General features: G+C 38.1%; 1 protein-coding gene across 1 annotated transcript; it reads right to left on the bottom strand.

Moving 5' to 3' along the window:
• Positions 1–1,269: 1,269 nt before the first annotated feature.
• Positions 1,270–16,529, bottom strand: EMB2004 (RNI-like superfamily protein). Its single transcript, XM_089148657.1, has 18 exons — positions 16,263–16,529; positions 15,874–16,174; positions 14,751–14,963; positions 14,182–14,240; positions 13,780–13,917; positions 10,854–10,928; positions 10,654–10,737; positions 10,471–10,532; positions 10,244–10,313; positions 4,754–4,829; positions 4,425–4,555; positions 3,013–3,072; positions 2,829–2,903; positions 2,611–2,715; positions 2,442–2,537; positions 2,277–2,357; positions 2,090–2,191; positions 1,270–1,997 (listed from the first exon to the last, which is right to left on the bottom strand). Exons 1-18 carry the CDS (start codon positions 16,308–16,310, stop codon positions 1,929–1,931), a joined length of 1,845 nt encoding a protein of 614 aa, XP_089004783.1. The 5' UTR covers positions 16,311–16,529; the 3' UTR covers positions 1,270–1,928.
• Between the last annotated feature and the right edge of the window lie 3,477 nt (positions 16,530–20,006).

The following is a 20,006-nucleotide window of genomic DNA, read 5'->3' as shown; positions in this document are numbered from 1 at the left end:
ACTCATGAGTCATAGCAGAAAAATCTCTCTCCCAGACCCACACACCTTTACATGAGCCTCCTGTTACCACTTTTCACTGCAAACTGTGAATCAAGCAATTACAGAACAGTTTATATCATAAGATTGTGAGATTAACTGTGAGAGAGAGAGAGAGAGAGAGCTCTAATTTCAGGCATTAACACCTGGTTAAAATGGGTCGGTTCGCTTTCCACTACAGTAAGGGATGAAACCTGCATGCAGGTACACAGTGAAACAAACAGATTGACAGTACAGGAAGAAGCCCAAGAGAACTCCAGCTGTTATATCAAGTATTCAAGTGGTTCTCTGTAAAGACCAAAATTACCTCCATAACGTTAACCCAGACGATTAAAGCCAACGCCATTGCACCCAGCAACTAAAGCTGGAGCTTTAGAACAGAATGGTTAAAGTGGCTCTCTAAAATAGCACACTGATCAGCTATGACAAACGCTCCTATTTTACCTTAGTGGTTTCTTACATTCCAGTTATTCAATTGAAAATAATTAACATCAACAATTAAGAATCTTCTTGAAATCAATAAGGATGAGTTTAAAACGTTTGTAAAAACGTAACCCTTGCCGATATCTCAGCGGCTAGCAGCTACCCTCCAGAGGTCTTCATCATGTTGTAATTTCTATAATAAAACGTTTAGCAAGATACATTTTCCTTATTGGGGGATTAAATCGACAAAAGAGTTAAAAGCACAGATACAGAAACGATCTTATCAGCTTGGGATCCACTCACCATCAATGTATCTGCTTAATAGTAACCACCAAGGTTCTGAAACTATATTGTTGTGTTGTAGACTTGTAGTCTATTTCCCCAGAGCCGCTTAACGTCACGTACCACATACTTCCGACACACTAGAGAACTGGTGTGTGTTGACTGCGATCCCATGACACACTTGGGAAACTTTTGCTTCACTTTTATTTTTGGGATTGGGCTGTGGGCTCAGGAGTGAACTATTTTTCTGGGGCTAGCGTCGTCACAAAAGACTTACGAGTATAAAGATTAACGATCACCTGATTTTGGCCAGTCGAATTCGTAGTTTTCAAATCCAGAATAACAAGCCGTCTATAAGAGAACGACAATGTTCACATTGTTCTTCACCCGAAAAGGAATACCCAAATTCCATTCCATCCTTACAGGAATCAATATTCCATTGGTTTAGGAGTCAATATTCCATTGGTTTAGGAATCAATATTCCATCGAAACCAATGCCTTCTTGTGCACTTCTCAGTTCCCACTTACTGCCTTCAACACCCAAAGCCTCGTTCGAGATTAATAATCCGAGGTACCACCAGTAAACTCCCGTTTGCATCTCTGTATATTCGTCTCACATCTGTGAAACTAGGGAGCTAGTACACCTGAAACTTCGAACCAACAGAAAAACACCTGAAACTAAATAATCCTAGAGGACTCCATGGTAGTAAAGTTAAAACTAGTTGACATTTACCGTAAAATAACGATAAAACTAGCCGACCAGCTGAAGTACAGACCAAAGGAAATAGCTATCGAATTGAAGTTTGCTTCTTCTAAGTTCTACCCAAAAAGAACTGAAAAAGGCTTCTTTTTAGGGGGGGAGGAGAAGAAAATGCCACGAATAAGACATATTTTCTTCCAAAGACATTTATTCCACTTCCAAGAACCATCAAAAAATTCCTATTCTCCCGACAGATGAAAACTCAAAATCTGTGTTCAAATAATTCAACTCATATTCAAACTCAGAGGACGTCTCTTTCTACTTAATTGCCGGTAGAAATGAAGCTGAAAAGCCTCAGATACACATGACTTCATTTCAAGAATCTAAATAGAATTCCCAACAACCCCTCAAATCACCCCAATTGGGGGGGGGGGGGGTGAAGAAAAAAGAATCTAAACAGATGGAAAAAGGAGAAAATTGGAGTCATCTAGAAGAAAATGTTGACTTCTTTTTCACTCATCTCGTATACAAGGTCTCTAGCATCGGTAAGAGCACTCTGTATGGTATCATGACATCAGTTAGAGGGTATTAATCAATGATATAAAGTGAGAAGAAATTAAAAGGGAAGGACAGGTCATTACTCATTACCTGCCCATATTTTGTAAAGAAGTTGTTGGCAAGGTTCAAGGATGTGATTGCCACATCCTCATTTGCCTTCAGTGCTTGAGCAATAGCAAATGCCCCTTTATCCTGTTATACACGAACACAAAAATTAGCTACTGCTAGAAATTGTTATGTATGTGAACTAGACCTTCAGGAAACAAGATGTACATACTCTTATTTCGTTATATCCTAAATCAAGAGAAGTTAACACTTCGTTAACGACTTTAAAGCTCTGAGCAAGACGAATTGCACCCTGCAAATATTATTTAATACAAGAAGCATCAGCAAAAAAGCCAGGTCCATATTCGAAATAGTATCATTATTCACAAGTACCAACTTCATCTCCAATGCCATTGGCCCGCAAATCCAACGTCGATATGGTTGTATTATATTTCAGAGTATCTGCAATGAACTCAGATCCCTTTGCTCCAATCTGCAAAGCACAGATATTCAACATGAAATGTTGCACATAAGTTAGACCAACATATTCACAACCCAGGGATTACCTGACACCAGCCAAGCTTGAGTATTTCTATCTTTCCATGAAACTTAAGCACTTCAGACAGAACCTTTGCACCATCTGGTCCAATGGGATTGTACCCAAGATCCAACTGTAAAAATGGAACAATTTCGACTTATCAAAGATAATATAACATAATAGAACTTTGCATTTTGAACATGATTAGTTTAAATTTTCTATCAAGTATTGAAATGGTGGACTCACAGTCTTAATGACAGGATTATCTTTCAAAACTTGGGCAATGGCGTTGACCCCACTTGAATGGATATTATTTCCCCCCTAGAAAAATGGAAACCTCAGCATCCCGCATTAAGATAGCAAGAAAGAAAAAGGAACTAGAATAGTTTGTAGACTGAAGGAAGATGACTAAAAATTTTATTATACTCACCAAGTCAACTGTTGTTAATGTACGATTTTCTTTCAAAGCAACAGCAATTCTTTCAGCCCCCTAATGCAGTTAAAAAATAAGATAGAAACAAACAGAAAGCTGCTCAGTGATCTTTATTTCCATTACTTTATCAGACTTTGGTCATGCAGGTGAACTGACTAATTTAGTATGGCTAGGACATACACACACTGGAGCTGCAATGAAATGCGCTAAGTCACATACATCTCAAAGGTGAGAGTTCTGTGTAGGGCCATTTTATAAATGTGAAGGCAAGAACTTAGAACAGCCAAAAAGGTCCCAAATTCAATTAATCGAAAAGTCATTATAGGAAACAAAGGGAAGGCCAATAGTCAATTGATTCACATTCATATGATGAGAGTAGCTTTAGGAGATCTCTTGCAGACAATGACTAGCCATGAGAGTGAAGGAATGAATGGGACTTCAATAGCTAGGAGATCTTAATTAAATATTCTAGTTTGAAATAGGAGATTCCCAACAAAGCAAGCATACATGTGCTTTTTTCCTCAAAGGCATTATAATAGATGCCATGAATGTTTCTGTACAACAAATATATAAGCCTACATTGAAGAAAAAAGAGCCTCCGACAAGGCAGTTTTCAAGAAATATACTTTCCTGCTACATGACTTGCAACTAGACAACCCAAGCATTCATCATGAAAGAACATACTTCACTGATAGCATTACTTGGATGACTCCATTTCTCTCATTTTAATCTTATGACATCTTAATTTCCTCTCATCTTTCTTGTAGATTATGATCAAGTTCTCTATAGTGTTGCAAACAAGAGGGAAAGAAAGAAATTGATTAGCAGCATGCTGCCAGCGGCATTGTATTGTTATCAGCGCTGCCAACAACAGAGGGAGGCATATAAAGGAAATGGATAAATCAAATGAGATGAGGGGATATGTATAACTAAATGAGTATCTTCAACCAGAGGATTTATCCATAATTTTGGTTTTCCTAAATATAAAACAAAGTAATTAACATTCCTTTGAAGCTTGATTCCATTCTACTTCCTTTTCATGTTGAGTTATAATGTCAACCCATTAAGCGAAACAGATAATGTTACAAAGAAAAGTAACCCAATTTGCCCTGCATGAACATCAAGGATTCAAGTATCAGGATGAAAATCAGCATCTTGGCCTATCCAAACCAATTTATCTGACACTGGCTGATAAGTCAAGGGTATGGACAGAGATCAGCTGATCTGAATCTAGATCACCACCGCTCAATCCCAACTATGATACCAAGCTTTAATAATTAATAAACAATGTGTTAAAGCCTAAACAAAAAGGGAAAAAGTAAGGAACAAGGAATGTTTAAGTATAACAAAACAAAAATGTAAACAGTACATAAAAAAACAGGGGATGAAGAGATGGGATCTATGAATACCTCATCACCTATGTCATTCATATAAAGATTCAACCATAACAGGCTCTTGCTTTTCTTGATATATTCAGCAACATGAAAGGCACCTTTCGGACCAATCTCATTGTTGCCAAGGTCTAGAAGTGTAACTTTCCCTGGGAAAAAAGAATGAGAAGCTAACTGTTTTCCCACCTTTGATGTATATGAATGAGAATAACTCCTTTTTTCTTTCAAAAGAATATTATCATGCTGATATTAATAAATGGAAGCAATGGAAGATGCAGCATAGGTAAATATGTGTGAGTGCGTGTGTTTGTGTTTTCCAGAGGCAATTGTTGTAGCAATGTGCAAACCTCTATGTGCAGATAAACCTGCAATCAGAGCCCGTACTCCTTCATTGCCAATTGAGTTTCCATGCAAACGAAGCTCCTAAACACATATTTGAACTATTGTACATGAGCTCCTCAAAAAAAGCTAACTTCTGAACCAAATAGAGATTTAAATCCACTGCTAATTTCCCAGAAGCAGAAAACTAAATAGGGTAAAAATAAACTAACATATAATGATGCAAAGAAAATGACCAGCTCTGAACTTGGAAACTGGAAAACAAAAAGCCAGCTACATTTTAAAGGAACCACATTCATACTTCCTTTATTTCTCAAAACATGAAGATACAACTGCTCAGGATGACCCTCTTGATTTTTGAAGTACAACCCACGGTACATGTTGGACTCCAGCCATACAAGCTACAAAATGAGGGCTTGACTTTCTAGACCTTAGGTTTGTCATGCTACCATCCTAGCCAACCCAAGCTGCAACCTTAGCTTTTGACATTGGCAATTAGGCACTAGGGTACATCTCATCCATAAAGATAAAGATTTTTGTTTAGAGAAAAAAAGCATTTGTGACACATGGTTAATGTCATGAAGATCCCCTTCTGTGAGCGTCTGTATGCATGTGTGTGGGTGGTAGGAATAAGGTTTACTATGAGCAAAAAGGCAGGCATATGAGGAAAAAGGCAGGTACTAAGCAGCCTGTTACAATGCAAAACCAATATACAGTATAGAGTACACAAGCTTTACAGCTGAACAGAAACTTTATATCAGAACCACCCAGTAAGACCATGATTTCTATGATTAGAAGGAAATTAATCCTAACATTCAACGGTGATAACCAGTTCAGAAAAGACCACAAACATCACGCCCAGCAACGTAAATCCTTCTATCAGTTCTCAGATTTGCGGGCAATCAAATACACAAAGAAGAGTCGATCTCACTAATTCAAATTCGCACATAAGAATGTAGGCCTTTACAGACTTAAACACTAAAAGAGAAAGATCTATCCTGATCCTTAACTAATAAGGTAACAAAAACTAACTGGAAAAGTAATTACAATGAAAGAAACTGACTCAAACTAAAACTAATGAACCAAATTTCTATTGTTAGTTGTTTTTCTGCCTTAGGAATGATCATACTAGAATTGATCGGGAGTAGCTCATAAATGTTGAAATAGAAGCTGCCAACCCCCTTTATTAAAGTACTTAATATTCTATCAACCTATTTATTCCTTACCTTTTACCCTTTCCCCTCCCCCTCTTCTGTTCCCTTCCCTTGTTCTCTTCCTCTCCTTTTCTTTTTTTTCTTTGCTTTTTGTTTGTCTTCTTTCTTTTGTCTCGTTTCTTCTGTTTTTTCTTTTTTTTTTTGGTTCTTTCGTTTTTGTTTGTCTGTTGTCTTGGTTTCCGGGCTCTGTGTTTTCTGTCTCTCCGTTTTTTCTCTTTTGGGTTGTCTGGGTGTTTGCTCTCTTCTCTTCTTCTCTTCTTTGTCTCGTGGTTGTGACCTTTCGGTTTTGTCCTTTCGGTTCTTCTTGGTTCTGCTTTGTTTTCTTTCTCCCTCCTGTCGTTCCTGGGGTTCTTCCTGGGGCTTGGTTTTGTTTTCCTCCTCTTTGGTTCCCTCTCCTTTTTTCCTGTCGGTTTTTTTCCTCCTCCTCCTGTCCTTTCCCTCTCTTCCCGGTCCTGGGTAGCTGGTGGGTTGTGGGTTCTGTCTTCCCCCTTCTTTCCTCCTCTCCCCCTCGTTTGCTTCTCGTTGCCTTTTGTTTTCTGTCTTTGTGCTCGTTTTTGCTCTCCCTTCCTGCGTTTCCCTTTTCCTTGGTTGTTGGTTTGTGTGCTCCCTTCTCTCCTTGCCGGTCTTTGTCCTTTTGTTTCTCCTTGTTCTGACTTCCCTTTCTCCGCCTCTTCTTGTGGCCTTCTTTCTCTTTCTCTCCGTTCCCTCCGTCTTCTCTCTTTCTGTCTTCTTTTGTGCCCATCTCTAGATTGTGGGGTGTTCCCCTTTCCCTCTTGCCGGTCCTCTTGTGGGCCCTTGTTCCTTTTGGGTAGTCTCTGGCTTCTTTCGTGCTCTCTCGTGCATCTTCCCCTTCCTTGTTTCGTGTGCCTTCCGTTTGGGTTGGGTCGTATGGTACCCCGGGCAATATTTGGATGCATGGAATTCAAAGGAATGACATAATAAGAGAGCGTTTGATATCCATTTATCTGTAAACACCTGCGGTGTGGGTTTGATAGTAGTGCTCGTAATGTATCCAACTAGTCCTCTTCCAGAATAGTCGGAAGCGGATCGAGACCGATCAAGTAATTTGTGCCGTCAAATCTTACCGAAAGAGAATGAAGAATGGGAAAATATTCGGATCCGTGGGAGCGGAGTATCATTGATGGCTGCCATGTTGAAAGAATTGTCTCGTTCTTCGTCTTCACCCCTTTGAAAAAACTAAACGTCGCGGAATGCAATAGCCGAACAACCCAAACAAGTCTAAGTAATGACAAATCGGGTAATGAGATGATATGAGCCAATTCCTTCCCCTTTTTTTTTTCTTTTCTTTTCTTTTCTCCGACTCGATTCGATCGTCATTATCTCGTCATCCGATTCATTCTAATTCTAATTCGACGACTGAAATTACAAATAAGTCCCTAAAACTATTTGAATTTACAAATAGGTACTAGAACTATTTGAATTTACAAATAGACCCCGGAATTATGCATATTTACAATTATGTCCCCGGAATTTGTAAATTTGCAAATAGATCCCTAAAAATATGCTTCGAAATATCCCTAGAGAATGTAAATTTACAAATTAAAGCCCTCAACCATCGTATTTATTTTTCTTTGGGCTAATCGAAACTAAAAAACCAGCAGGTGTATGGCGTCGTCTTCATGATCGCTCTTCCGGCGAAGAACAAGAGAAAAAAATCGAAGAAATAACTCACTAATTGAGTTGTAGAAGCAGCGGTAGTTGCAAGATCTGAAGCTGAGCTTTGCGTCGGCGCGTGCGGAAGTTGCTGATTTCTTCTTCTCTTCTTCTTTCCTCGTTTTCGTTATTATTTGTCAAATCGAGCGTTCTGAAAAACTGCCAGCAGAGAACGAAGATTGGCGATGGGTTAGAAAATAAATTCAAAAGAAGAAGAAGGTGGGTTGCTTCCCTAATCGGCGATGGTTACGGAAAAAAGAATTTCGTGATGGTTGCGAAATTCCAGCGACCGTTGCAGAAAATTCTGCAATGATTGGAGAAAATCTGCAATGGGGTTTTGTAGAGAAAAAAAAGAAGATCCTAATCAAACTTAGGCTCTGATGCCATGTTGAAATACAATGTTTGGCAGAATGGCTTATTGATCCATGATCTCAAGCCCTTTATTTATAATATAGTGGAAAGTAGACTATTACAAGGAATGGAAGTTTACATGAATGCAAACTCTAATTTAATTCCTATACAAACTCTTATTAGACTCCTAATAGAATCCAACAATAAATGATAATGATAAGCCATAAGAAATTCATTTTGAGGTGCATGGCCTTGTTTGATGGCCTCTAGATGCTCCGGGGCAGACAGAAAAATGACCTAAGGGGAGATGGTGAAGGAAGACATACATAGCTTAGGCCTTGTGTCAAGTATGACCTCAGATAGAGCTGATTGAAGGTGGTTACTGGCTAGTCTGACTACTAGTTGTTATTCTTCCTTGCAGTAACTGACATATTTGTAGTTTCTAAATCAAATTATGCTGACTTCCTAAAGTTCTGCCATGGCTACTGTCAAATCTTAGTTACTAATCATAATTTAGCCTACTTTCTAATTCTGGGACTGATTGTAAAATCATATCCTACCATTGGACTGGGGAGTTCAAAGGCTATGACCCCTGCCATCTAAGAGTTCTTCGACCAGGAGTATACCCCCATCAGATGGTTGCTTTTCATGGTTGAATCATGAGATATTTCAGAACTCCAGTTCTGGAACAATTATGCCCTGTGATTTGGTCATTGCTGCAATTCCTATTTAGCACTAGTGTGACCGAGGATTCCAAATTACTCTTTGGACTGTGTTGGTAGAAGGATACAAATAGAATTCCTCACTTTTTATTGTATCAGGATCTCAAGTGCTTATGACTGGATAGAGTGGGGTTAGAAGGTTCAACTTTTCAACCTCCTCCATTTTCTTTGATGTCCTTCAAGAATTTCTTGTGGGAAAGGTCAACAAAATTGAATCCTATCTTTTTCTCAAGAACAAGATTAGTGAGGGTGGTTAAAACTTTAGGTCAGGTTCCAATGCCAGCCCTTGCTTCTTTGAATGAAGAAGGTAAGAAAGCCTGAACTGCTTTGCTAAGATGGAACCTACATATTTTTATTTTTCTTATCCAACTCACTGGACTTGTTAGATGTAAAAACTAACAAATATAAGCATATCCATTTTAATATTAGATAAAAACAGAGGGCATACCCAGTGCATAAGGCTCCGACCATTGCAGGGTAAGCGGAGGATCATACCATTTGCAGCCTTTTCCCTGCTTTTGCTGTGAGGATGTTTCGATACTCAAATCTGTGACCACTTGGTCAAAATTTGAACAACCTTATGACTGTATTTCATAAAATGGAAATCTCAACAGAATTGCCATTGCATGGCCCGATTACTTTTGCAGCTTTGCTGCAGAGGTCATTTGACCCTGGCAGTGATCAGACAGATAACTCACATAAGCAACACAAGCTATCCGGCACATACTCACACAGGAGTAGTTGAACTCATAATTTAATGCAAAGTAAGAATTGTTAGCCCATGGATGTTTCAGAAGACCATAACTCCAATTCTTAAGCTTTCTTTCATCTTCACTGGACCAAAATCACCAAACCACATTCATTGTGTAAAAAATAAATAAAACAGGGGGAAAAAAATCAAGCATTGTGCACGTCCAAATGCCATTTTTCTCATCTGGGGCAGATAGACCTACCATTGATGCTGGCTACTCCTGCCTGTCTTGGGCAACACAGACATCACGAGACTTTGCAATATTTGATTGATCATAATTCTGTATATTCCTTTCACTATAAATGTTCCCAGGGGATTCATTAGAGCAACATTTCCAATACAAATTGTGTGGTTCCCTAATTCAGTGTCAAAATTAACTGACTGAAGGCTTTTATGGGACACTGGACCTGAAAGTGACCCCTAACAAACAGGGAACTTGGAAAAAGCTACAGTTAGGGCAGCAGCCAACTCATTCACTCAAAATATAAAAAGTTAATGGCTACCACATGACTAGGACTGACCAACAGAATCTGCATCTAAACTGATGTTGATAACTGAATTAGGTCAATAACAATGAAGCTAAATGTGCACTAAATTCTGGCTCCAGCACATTCTTTCATGTAAATTGGATCTAAAAAATATTATTTTTCCAAATGAAGATGCCATACATCGTTCAGGCTCTTCATAAGTTGCAGATACCCTGACAAGCCACTACTCTAATCATTGTGGTAGTTTTCATCACTATGTTACAGAACCAAGAGTTTCAAGCAAGTGAGAAATCTGTACCCTCAATGATTTGTTGCCCTCAATCCCTTTACCTAGAGCAGCAGCACCAAGAGCCCCACCATAATTGCCACTAAGGATTAAAAAAAAAGAGTACCACATAAATTTCAGAAGCAGAATTAAACTAGAACAAAATCTAATGTCTATTTAAAGATACAATGCGTCCCCAAATATCGACTCAAAATCTGGAAGACAAATTTGAATCATCAGGAAGTAGGGCAATTACTCACTTAAGATGTATCGTCCGAATTGTGTTATTTTCAAGAAGTGCCTCAGCAAGACTTGTAAATCCCTAAACTCCATTTGCAATGCATAGAATTTTAACATGTTAGAATATCAAATAATAACTTTAATTATATTCCATATAAATTTTGAGAACCAGGAAAGCAAGAAGGTCAGTAGGAATGACATACAGCATAGTCTATCATATTGTTGTCCAACTCAAGAACACGCAAGCTTGAATTTCTTTTCAGCATCTCTGAAACAGCCTTTGCTCCCTATAGACAAGTGACGAGTATATAAATAGCCTAAAGCCTAATCGAGTGCTCCATGTGTTACTAAAAACTGGTATATTATCAAATACTAACTCTAATGTTTCAGAAATCAATCCAACCTCATCACTGAGACCAGTACTATTCAACTGGAGCTTTTGAATGCCACTATTTCCCACCAATATATCTGACAGACACTGCAAACACAGTAAACATCAATTAGCATGTCTCTTTAAAATATAAAAACTGATTTAGGTTAGTTAGCCAGCATCACAGCTCAAGTATAACCAAGGGAAGTTTCCAAGAAAGGATCATTCACCAAAGCCTGGCACCACCCAACCCGGGTTTTTAAAAAAAAACCAACCATCAAACCCGTTGGGTTATGTCACAGGAACCCCGTCTAATTAATCTAGGACCATATCTTCTGCCAAGATGTGTTCTTTCTTATAGTAAAATGCCGATGATATGCACCACAGACCAATGACACCGTGCCAGCAACATGGACAACTATGATGCACATTGAGATTCTATTTCAATTTTTTTTTCTTTTTAAGGGTAAATAAAGTGCACATTGGGATTCTAAAACATATCAAAAAGGGCACAAATTGACATGAGAGAGCAGGAGGAGTTGACTGAAGATGAAGGTAAAATAAAATAATGAAGGCTTTCAAGTTAAATATACCCATTAATCAATGCTTGAGCAGTACTTTAGGAAGAACTGTAGCAGATGAATGTTTAACCTGGTGTCACCACTATATATCACAATCTGTTGGCACACCATGAAAGGTGCCAAGTGAAATGCCAAGGGAATATACAGACTTAACAGGCACAGACCACCTGTGGGTGCAGTGGTACAAAAGTGTTGGGCAAATGACACTTAAGAGTACAAAATTGTGTCTTTTGGGGTGCCTCACGTTTCACGAACATGACATTTGAGGTACCTCAGGTTTCAATGATGTTCAATAAATGTTCCTTATTATTTTACAATCCCAATTTTATTCCTGCTGTCTGCTCGAGTGATGGAAAATAGGCAAAGAGAGTTAGGGAGGAAGGGGTAGTAGAGGTGAGGGAACATTAGAAAGAGATCTGGAGAGAGGAGGGGTGGACTGGGTGGTTGTAGGTTCTCTGAGGGTCCAGGGTGTGGGAAAGATCAAGCAAGGGGTGTCAAAGAAGGGCAGAAACGATACTTTGTTGGGACAAACGACCAAGTGAAAGGAGCCTAGGATGGGTTTGTGGAGGGGGAGAACAAGGCAGCTGGGCAAGGCATACAAGATAAGGTGAGGGTGGGACCCGCTGACCAAGGTGATGGTAGTCATGGTAGCGACTGTGGTGGCTGTGATTGTAGTGGTGCTGGGCAGCTGGTGTAAACTTATTATTGGAGGTACAATTGGAAATATAAAAATAGACCACCCAGACACAGTTTCACATACAGAAAAAGTGCATCTCTTAAACATTGTGTACCCAAGTGCTATTTACACGAAAAAGTGTACATTACAATTTACAGGTGTCTTAACTAGTATGAGAACATATGAAATAATATGTATGGTTAGAAACTAATATCTTAACTAGTATGAGAACATATGAAGTAACATGTATGGTTAGAAACTAAGTACTTCGAGAATACTCTTATAAGTGATTGGTTCTACAAAGGAAGTTATTTTGGATCACTTAAACAACCATATCCTTCTGTAAATTTTAGCATCTATCCCATGAGATAGCAGACAATTTCCTTTCATTTGTTTTACTCCATCAATTTCTTTTTTTACTCAAAGGACAGTTCATCTGTTCATCAAATTCCAAATGTTAATGACAAGTTGGAATTGGTCATCCCTCTCCATTGGACTAAACCCCCTTCTACCGAAAATTAATAAACAACGCCCGATCATTTTGGGAAATAATATTCAAAAAAACCTTCATTTTTTACCTCCTTCAAAGTCTTAAATTTTTACTTCATGAGGGGTCTTAAACTTTGCCTAGGCCATTTTTGGGCAAATTTAGATGATGGTAACAATGACAGATTTAAGCACGCATCTTAAATAAGAAAGGTCTGCCTAGATTATTTCAAAGTGTCAGAGAGAAACAGGACACATGTCAACCATGAAAATCTTGTTCATCTTAGTTTTGATGTCACTTACCACAGAGGAACATTGTTAGCAAAAGAAGGTGCTAGTAGGATTGACCAATAAAATGGCAGTAGAGTAGCCACTAGCCAGTGTGCAGCCTTTCCCACAATTTACTCTTTGGAATCCTCTTTTTCTAATAAACTTTTTTGTATGTGATTCCAAACTGGCTGGGCTTCATCCTTCACACAAAAAGAATACTATTCATCTATATAGTTTCATTAGAAATCAGAATGTTAAGGGATAACAAGAACCCATTCACTTGAGAGTTTTTCTCTACATTTACAAATCATTCTAGGGCCTTATTAGCTCCACAATTCAGCAGGGTAACTTAAAGAACCTATTAAATCAGGAACAGAAAGTAAAGGTTAACCTCAAAGAGAGACACCCTCAGAGAACCTTGGTCTGTTGCACATTTAATAAGCATAGGGCCAATTTGTCACTGAGCAGCCAAAATAGGCATTCAGTTCTGTTGGCAGCCTAGAATGCAAATGAGGCTGTGGATGAGTTGGCTAAGTAGGAATGATCATACCATGTATCTCTTTTGGGAATCCTATATCCTGTGAGTTGTTTCTGATAGCCCGTGGGTTTGGTTTGAGACTTGTTTTGGCCAGGTTATCCTACTAGTAACAGCATGTACCTCAATCTATTTCTGCATACCATTATATAGTAGTCATCATTTGCCACCAATAAAATTGCAGTAAAGACCTCCAAATTTGACAGATACAATTTCAGTAAGCTGTGAACACATACACTAGACATCAACACATGTCGCTGCAATATAACAGTTGTACAACCCAAGTATATTGTAAGAACCTATAATCAGCTAAGAATGTATGGCTGATTACTTTCGCAACACAACTAACAAATACGTAGCATACGAAATTGCTTGTACTGGTTCCCGAAATATATCAGTAGTTGACCTTACCTTGGCTCCTGCATCTCCTATGGGGTTTCCAGAAAGATTCAGGCTCTTCAATACAAAATTTGATTGAAGGATACCATCAAATGCCTTCACTCCTGCTTCAGTTATTCCATTAGCAGAGAAATCCACTTCCTCTGCACTCTGAAATACAATCAAAATCACATTTAGTACATTATCTGTGAAACTACACAAGACAGTACCATCTGACTGCATTCAGATCTTTCCATCTAGATGAAAGGAGGAAAAAATAAAAAATAAAAACCATTATAAGCTTCATCTTTTCAAGCCATTGCCGAGGCATCTGGGCACCATGGTTGCCTTGTTGCTCTTCCTTGAGTCTAGGCGCCCTCTAATGCCTTGGGTCACCAAGACGCCACAACAACTACAATGTAGGGAGACTCTTACCTGGTTGTAACCTAAGCTCTCAGCAAGAAAGAAAAGTCCCTCATCCCCGAAATTGCAACCTATAAAGAAATACATTCTTGTGGTAGTTACATACTTACATGACAATTCTTCATTAATAGGAAAAATAAAAAAGTATGCCATACATGTGAAAATAGGAAAAGAAATCTACAGCCTGATGAACCCACTAGTCTGAGATTTTAAGATCTTATTCAGCATCAGAAAGATGGATCAGCCTGAGCCTGGAGAAAGAAACATTCAGAAGGAAGCTAAGCCAGTCGACAAGTAGCTGTAGCTCCTCATAAACATTTTCATCTTGGCTCACTGCCACATCTTATGGATGGACCCTAATATCCACATTCAAGGCAATCTATGACACAAAAGTTTATCTTTTGATAGATGAATTATAAGATAATGTAAGCTTTTGTATATTAACTATAGTACAATTTACAAATAGCATCTCCTAACACCCTAAAAGAGGGAGAAGTTCAAGCTCTAACCCCAAGTGCATGTGAAAAAACCATGGCATGGTTCTACATGCTTTGCACCCCTTATTCATCCAATTGAGGTACCTGACATGTCCACATTTCTGAAAGACCTAAGTTCTTTGGCAAAATCATTCAGCCTTTGTCTTAACTCCCTTTCGATCTTGTAAGTATTGCCTGGTGACAAATTCGTGCCTGGAGCAAATGACCATTTGATTCCTGATACAGAAGATTTGTCTTCCTTTAAGGAAGCTCGCTCTGGTTTTGGCATAAGCAATTTTTCCACCAGCTTCCATATAACTGCCAGATAAAAATTACAAATTAGGGCACCATTAAAATTTTTTACGTTCAAATATTTGGAGAAAGAAGTTATGAAGATGTGCATTTACTTGATCATGTGATGTTCAAATATTTGATTGACTGATATTCCAAGGAAAAGAATCATGTTACTTTAAAAGATGGCTAGAAACAAGAAATGATCAACTTGAACAAACAATAAGTAATCAACTGACATCTGAGTGGCATGACATTAAAACAGGAACAGAATAAAAAGATCATGTACTACCAACCCTAATGTGACAAAGAACATATTGCTTTGAAAATAGTCTACCTAAAACATAAGAATCTCTTACCAAAAAGAATGAAGTTATGATAGTGCCTCATTAATTTTTCCCTATGATAGTCAACTGATAAAGCACATAAGGCCAGGCAGGATGAAATACAGGTTATTCTTTTAGCACTGTCGTTTAAAACATCCATTGAATAAGCCCTTACAATAACGCCAACTCTGAAAAGCATATATGATACAGTACCAAAACGGCTGACTGCAACACAGACTAAGTCTTACAAAGCATAAATGAGTTCATGAAATCCTAAGATAGACCATCTTTCACACAAGTTTGAGCCCAGATTTCAATAACATGCATGAAAGGCTTCAATATCTATGGAAATTGCAAATGGGCAGTCGTTGATGGTTCTCTACGAGGGAATAAATCTCTAACTACAAGCCGATAGGAGTAATCTTGCGAGTTCAACCATTCTGGGCCTCTTTAAGCAAAATATGTCCCTCGGAAATAACTAAATCTAATGCACATTCGTGATAGTTCTCCAACTGAATCAAACAGCGAATGGAAATAAAATAAACCGTAAAAGATTAAACGGAGAGTATGAAGGATTGAATCATGAAGGAATGGGAGTATCAACGCTATACCGAAAGTAACAACTACGAAAGCGCCTGCCGGTAAAACTAGAGAGACGAGCTCCTGCGCAGGAATTTGAGGGGAAGGCTTCACGGATTGTGATTGCTTATACACCCTACGACCTCCAGACGTTCGGCTGGAACCTCCATCAGTACGAGACGCAGACCTAGTGACGAAGTTTTTGAATCTAAGAGAACTTCTTCTCGTCAACAGCAAGGGGATACAATTGGGAAATGTGAGACGCTTCGCACGATATCCATCGATGAATCCGCTTCGTACATCATTCCTCCGATAATGAACGCGAGACGCTATCTACAAAACCACAAGAGATGGTTAAGGATAATTGGTTTGGATAGGGATTGCGAAACGATGATAATTAACAGATACGAGAAGCAGGAACCTTGGGGTGAGAAGATAGGGAAATAATGGAAGTGGAAGTTGAAACCATAGTTGGAGGTGGTGGTGGAAGTGAGGGTGCAGTTAAGAGAGGAAGGCATACGTGGCGCAGGGTCTAATCCTGCACCTAAGAGTGTTTCAGCTGCTCCGTATTTGTTAGTTCGAGTTGCAGAGAGCGGGAGGTGAGTTTGTGCTTCAGCCTCATCACGCTCTTCCCACTTCCCAGTATATTACCCTGCTGAATCTGCCGAACCGCTTCTGTCGCTTGCTCGCTCGCGTTTGGGATTCCGATTTGTTTTCACGTAATCACTCAATTTTATTGTATATTACACTTGGACCCTCGGTGTTTTTCGCAACTTCACAAATCACCAGTGTATATTTCTGAAAAGCACTTTTTTTTTTCTTCCAAAAAGTCCCCATAGAAATCCCACAAAACACACACGACCTCCCTTCTTGCTGGATTGCTCTGAAGCCCCATCTATAAACTCCTGAAATTGAAACCAATTGATGTGAGATAGGGCTAAATGAATTAGCTTGTTGTTTAACATAATCATTAGTTGAAAAGAATGAGAGGATTTGTTAATGGTTGGACATTGTTGTTCCAAAATTCCCCATAGAAATCCCACAAAACACACACGACCTCCCTTCTTGTTGGATTGCTCTCAAGCCCCATCTATAAGCTCCCGGAATGGAAACCAATTGATGTGAGATAGGGCTATATGAATTAGCTTGTTAGTTTAACATAATCTTTAGTTTAAAGGAATGATAGGATTTGTTAATGGTTGGACCCTGTTGTTCCAAAATCTGGCCGTGAGTGATTTCGTTAACTATTGGTCCAAGCTTGGTTCCTGATAATCAAAATCAGTGAGAGTGGACAGCCTCTCTGGACGGGAAACCACCTCCAATGATTAAGTCATATTAAATAAAACACAATATTCATATGGAAGAGTAAATGTTCAAATAATGAATGTCTTATTTGGAGTTTGCAAGGGGTAAATGCAAGAGTCATTGACACTAGACTTACCCTCATTTTTGTAGAGTATTAGTAATATATGCCACATTTGTACCTCTGAGGTGGCAAAGATGCATCGTAACCCTCTGATCTTTTAGTTTCAAATGAAGGGTTGTGATTATTCACGGTGGGTTACTCAATGATCAAGTTAATAATCTAGTCTTCTTGAAGAAGCTTCAAGATAGTTGTACCTTATGGCCTTACCAACTTGATCTGGTGGCTAGATTCACATAGATGTGGATGTGACTTACTTTAGCAAACAAAATGTAAGGGAATAATACTCAAGGAAGTCCTAAGTAATGCGAAACTTCATGGCAAACACTTGGCATTTAATGAGTCTCAAATGCATTCAATGTTGATTTTAATGCATTGATTGACGTTTGGATAGAAAGAAAAATGCAAAATTCTCTTACAACGTTACTTTTGTCGAAATGTAGCTTATTAGATACTATACAAGGACTATCTGAGAAGTCCACTATGCCAGCTGATAATCACAATGAAATGTCCTCCTAGGCAAGTAATCTTCCGAGAATGTTCTGTCGATAAGTGTCTGATGTATCATGTGAACTAGATTTGAACCAAGAGTTATCAACTTTGTAGTTTGTTCGGGGTTCACCATTTGATCCATAATATGTATAACAAACACAAAAATAGAGACAATAAATGGACCATGCTCATCATCATTCCCCCCATGAATTCTCTCTGTGGCTTCTTATGTGATAGCATGGTGCCATGCTCTATTACTAGGAACAAGTTACAACCATTTATTTTGGGATTAGGACGAAAAAACAACTTTAAACAAAACACAATATTACAGTTTTTTTTTTCTTCTTCTTCTTTCTAAAGAAACCTAATATTACCACTATTGTTTTCTTCCTGTTTTTAAGACCTAGTTGCCATTATGATTAGACACGCGTTACTTTTGGACTTCTAAATGAGAAATCTGTGAAAAATGTAGATAGTCTTCTGTACCAAACATTTGAGTTTCCAACTTAATTCAAAAGGCATCCTATGACCACTTGATTGTCTTTGACTTAGATTAAATTAAGAAAAAAAAATCTTCTAATAACTTATTATACATCAGGATTTTGTACCCTTCAGAGGACATCTTCTTGGAGGCCTATGCAAATTTTGATACTAATAGTAGGATTTTTGTTCGTGTCTGCGCTCGCTGCAATTTCTTGACAGCTGTTAAATTTTATTCATACCGTAATAAGAAAGAGTAAAAAAAAAAAAAAAAAAAAAAAAAAACGTTTGAAATACCTTTAGTATTGGGCTTGATTCATGCAAAAACGATTTTTTTGGAGTCGTAAATTCAGATTTTTGTGCGTGTCAGAGAATATGAATAGGCTGATTGGGTTGTGAGAGACAATGGTAGCAAAAACAGGATAGGCTGCTAAGGGTTGGAATCAAAACTCTTTTCTTTTGGTTTACCAGAGAGAATGTTGGAGCCATTCTATGAATATGGTGTTTTGGGGCTTCATTTAAAAAGAATAAAGAAATAAAAGAAAGAAAAAAAAAAAGGGTGTTATCTTAGAGCCCGTGTTGTTACATAAATCCAAATATTTCAATTATTTGTACTTTTAGATAATAAATTTATAACTTGTTTGGTTGTATAAATCTCTGGATTCATGGATTCTACATTTCTACACTAATAATGTAAATTTGTAGATGTTGAAAAATGCCATGTAAGCATTTGCCACATCAGACTCCTTTGGTTTTAATGATAATAAACATGAATTATTAATGACTATATTGAGTTGGGTTGTTTTAATTAAATATGAAAACAAGTGGACCAATTCCAAAATTAAATCTATATGCTTAAGTCAAGCCCAAATCAAGATCATGTCAAGATGGACATGAAAGACTTAAGTCAATATGATAATGCAAAGATGGACATGAAGGTGATCATGAAGAATGGAGTTCAAGAAGACTCAAGAACTTTAATGATCGAGACTTAGATGAAGTTAGGACTTATGACACCTCCATATGCACTCTCATGTAATTGTATATAATCATGTCACTATACTTATTCTAGAATGTAATAGGAAGGTGAATGATGGCATACGGTTGACAAAAAAGATAAAAAATCCAAAGCCAAATCCAAGTCCCATACTTGACTTGCTACAGATGGACGTCCGTCTAGTTTCTATTAGGTCACAGAAAGTCAGACGGAATTCCGTTTGGTTTCAACTTAGCCTTTAACGGCTACCGCAGATAAGTGACCGTCTTGTCGGACGTCCTTCTGGACTAAAAACTGAATTAAAATTATGTCTATTTTCTATCTGTTAGAGGATTGGGCTAATAAGGCACTCAAAAGACCATCTATTTAAGCCCAATTCACCAATTTTGAGATGGTTGAATCTCATACTTGATCAACTACTTCCTCAAGTGATCTTAAACTCTCAAATCACAAGCAAACAATTGTGCTTTGCCTCCCACCCTCTCCCAACCTTGAAAAAACATACTAAGGTGTTTATTAAGATTATGGAAGTCAAGCTTGAGGTAATTGAAAGAGTCGAGTGGTGCATGCATTTCATACATTGAGTGTACAACTCTCATTGTGCATCACATTCACACAAAGGTCAAGCAAAATGTCACACCCCTTGTAAGTAATATATTTCATTTGTAACTATTTCAATTATAGTCTAAGTTGCACCAACAGTAAATTTATAGGTAAGAGGTAAAATTCAACTATAAAAGTGCTAAACATTTGTGTATTCACAAAATCAAGAT

Source organism: Hakea prostrata, chromosome 3 (assembly GCF_041222555.1).
Source record: "Hakea prostrata isolate BN-2017 chromosome 3, UWA_Hpros_2, whole genome shotgun sequence".
NCBI classification, from domain to species: domain Eukaryota; kingdom Viridiplantae; phylum Streptophyta; class Magnoliopsida; order Proteales; family Proteaceae; genus Hakea; species Hakea prostrata.
Note: the sequence above shows the minus strand (reverse complement) of the source record. Positions and strands in the feature narration are given on the sequence as shown.

Coding starts and splice junctions, on each gene's coding strand:
- EMB2004 (XM_089148657.1), bottom strand. CDS start 16,310: ATGGTTTCAACTTCCACTTCCATTATTTCCCTATCTTCTCACCCCAAG. Junction 2,716..2,828: donor ATAATCCTGTCATTAAGACT/GTGAGTCCACCA, acceptor CCATTTTTACAG/TTGGATCTTGGGTACAATCC. Junction 2,358..2,441: donor CCAATGGCATTGGAGATGAA/GTTGGTACTTGT, acceptor TAATATTTGCAG/GGTGCAATTCGTCTTGCTCA.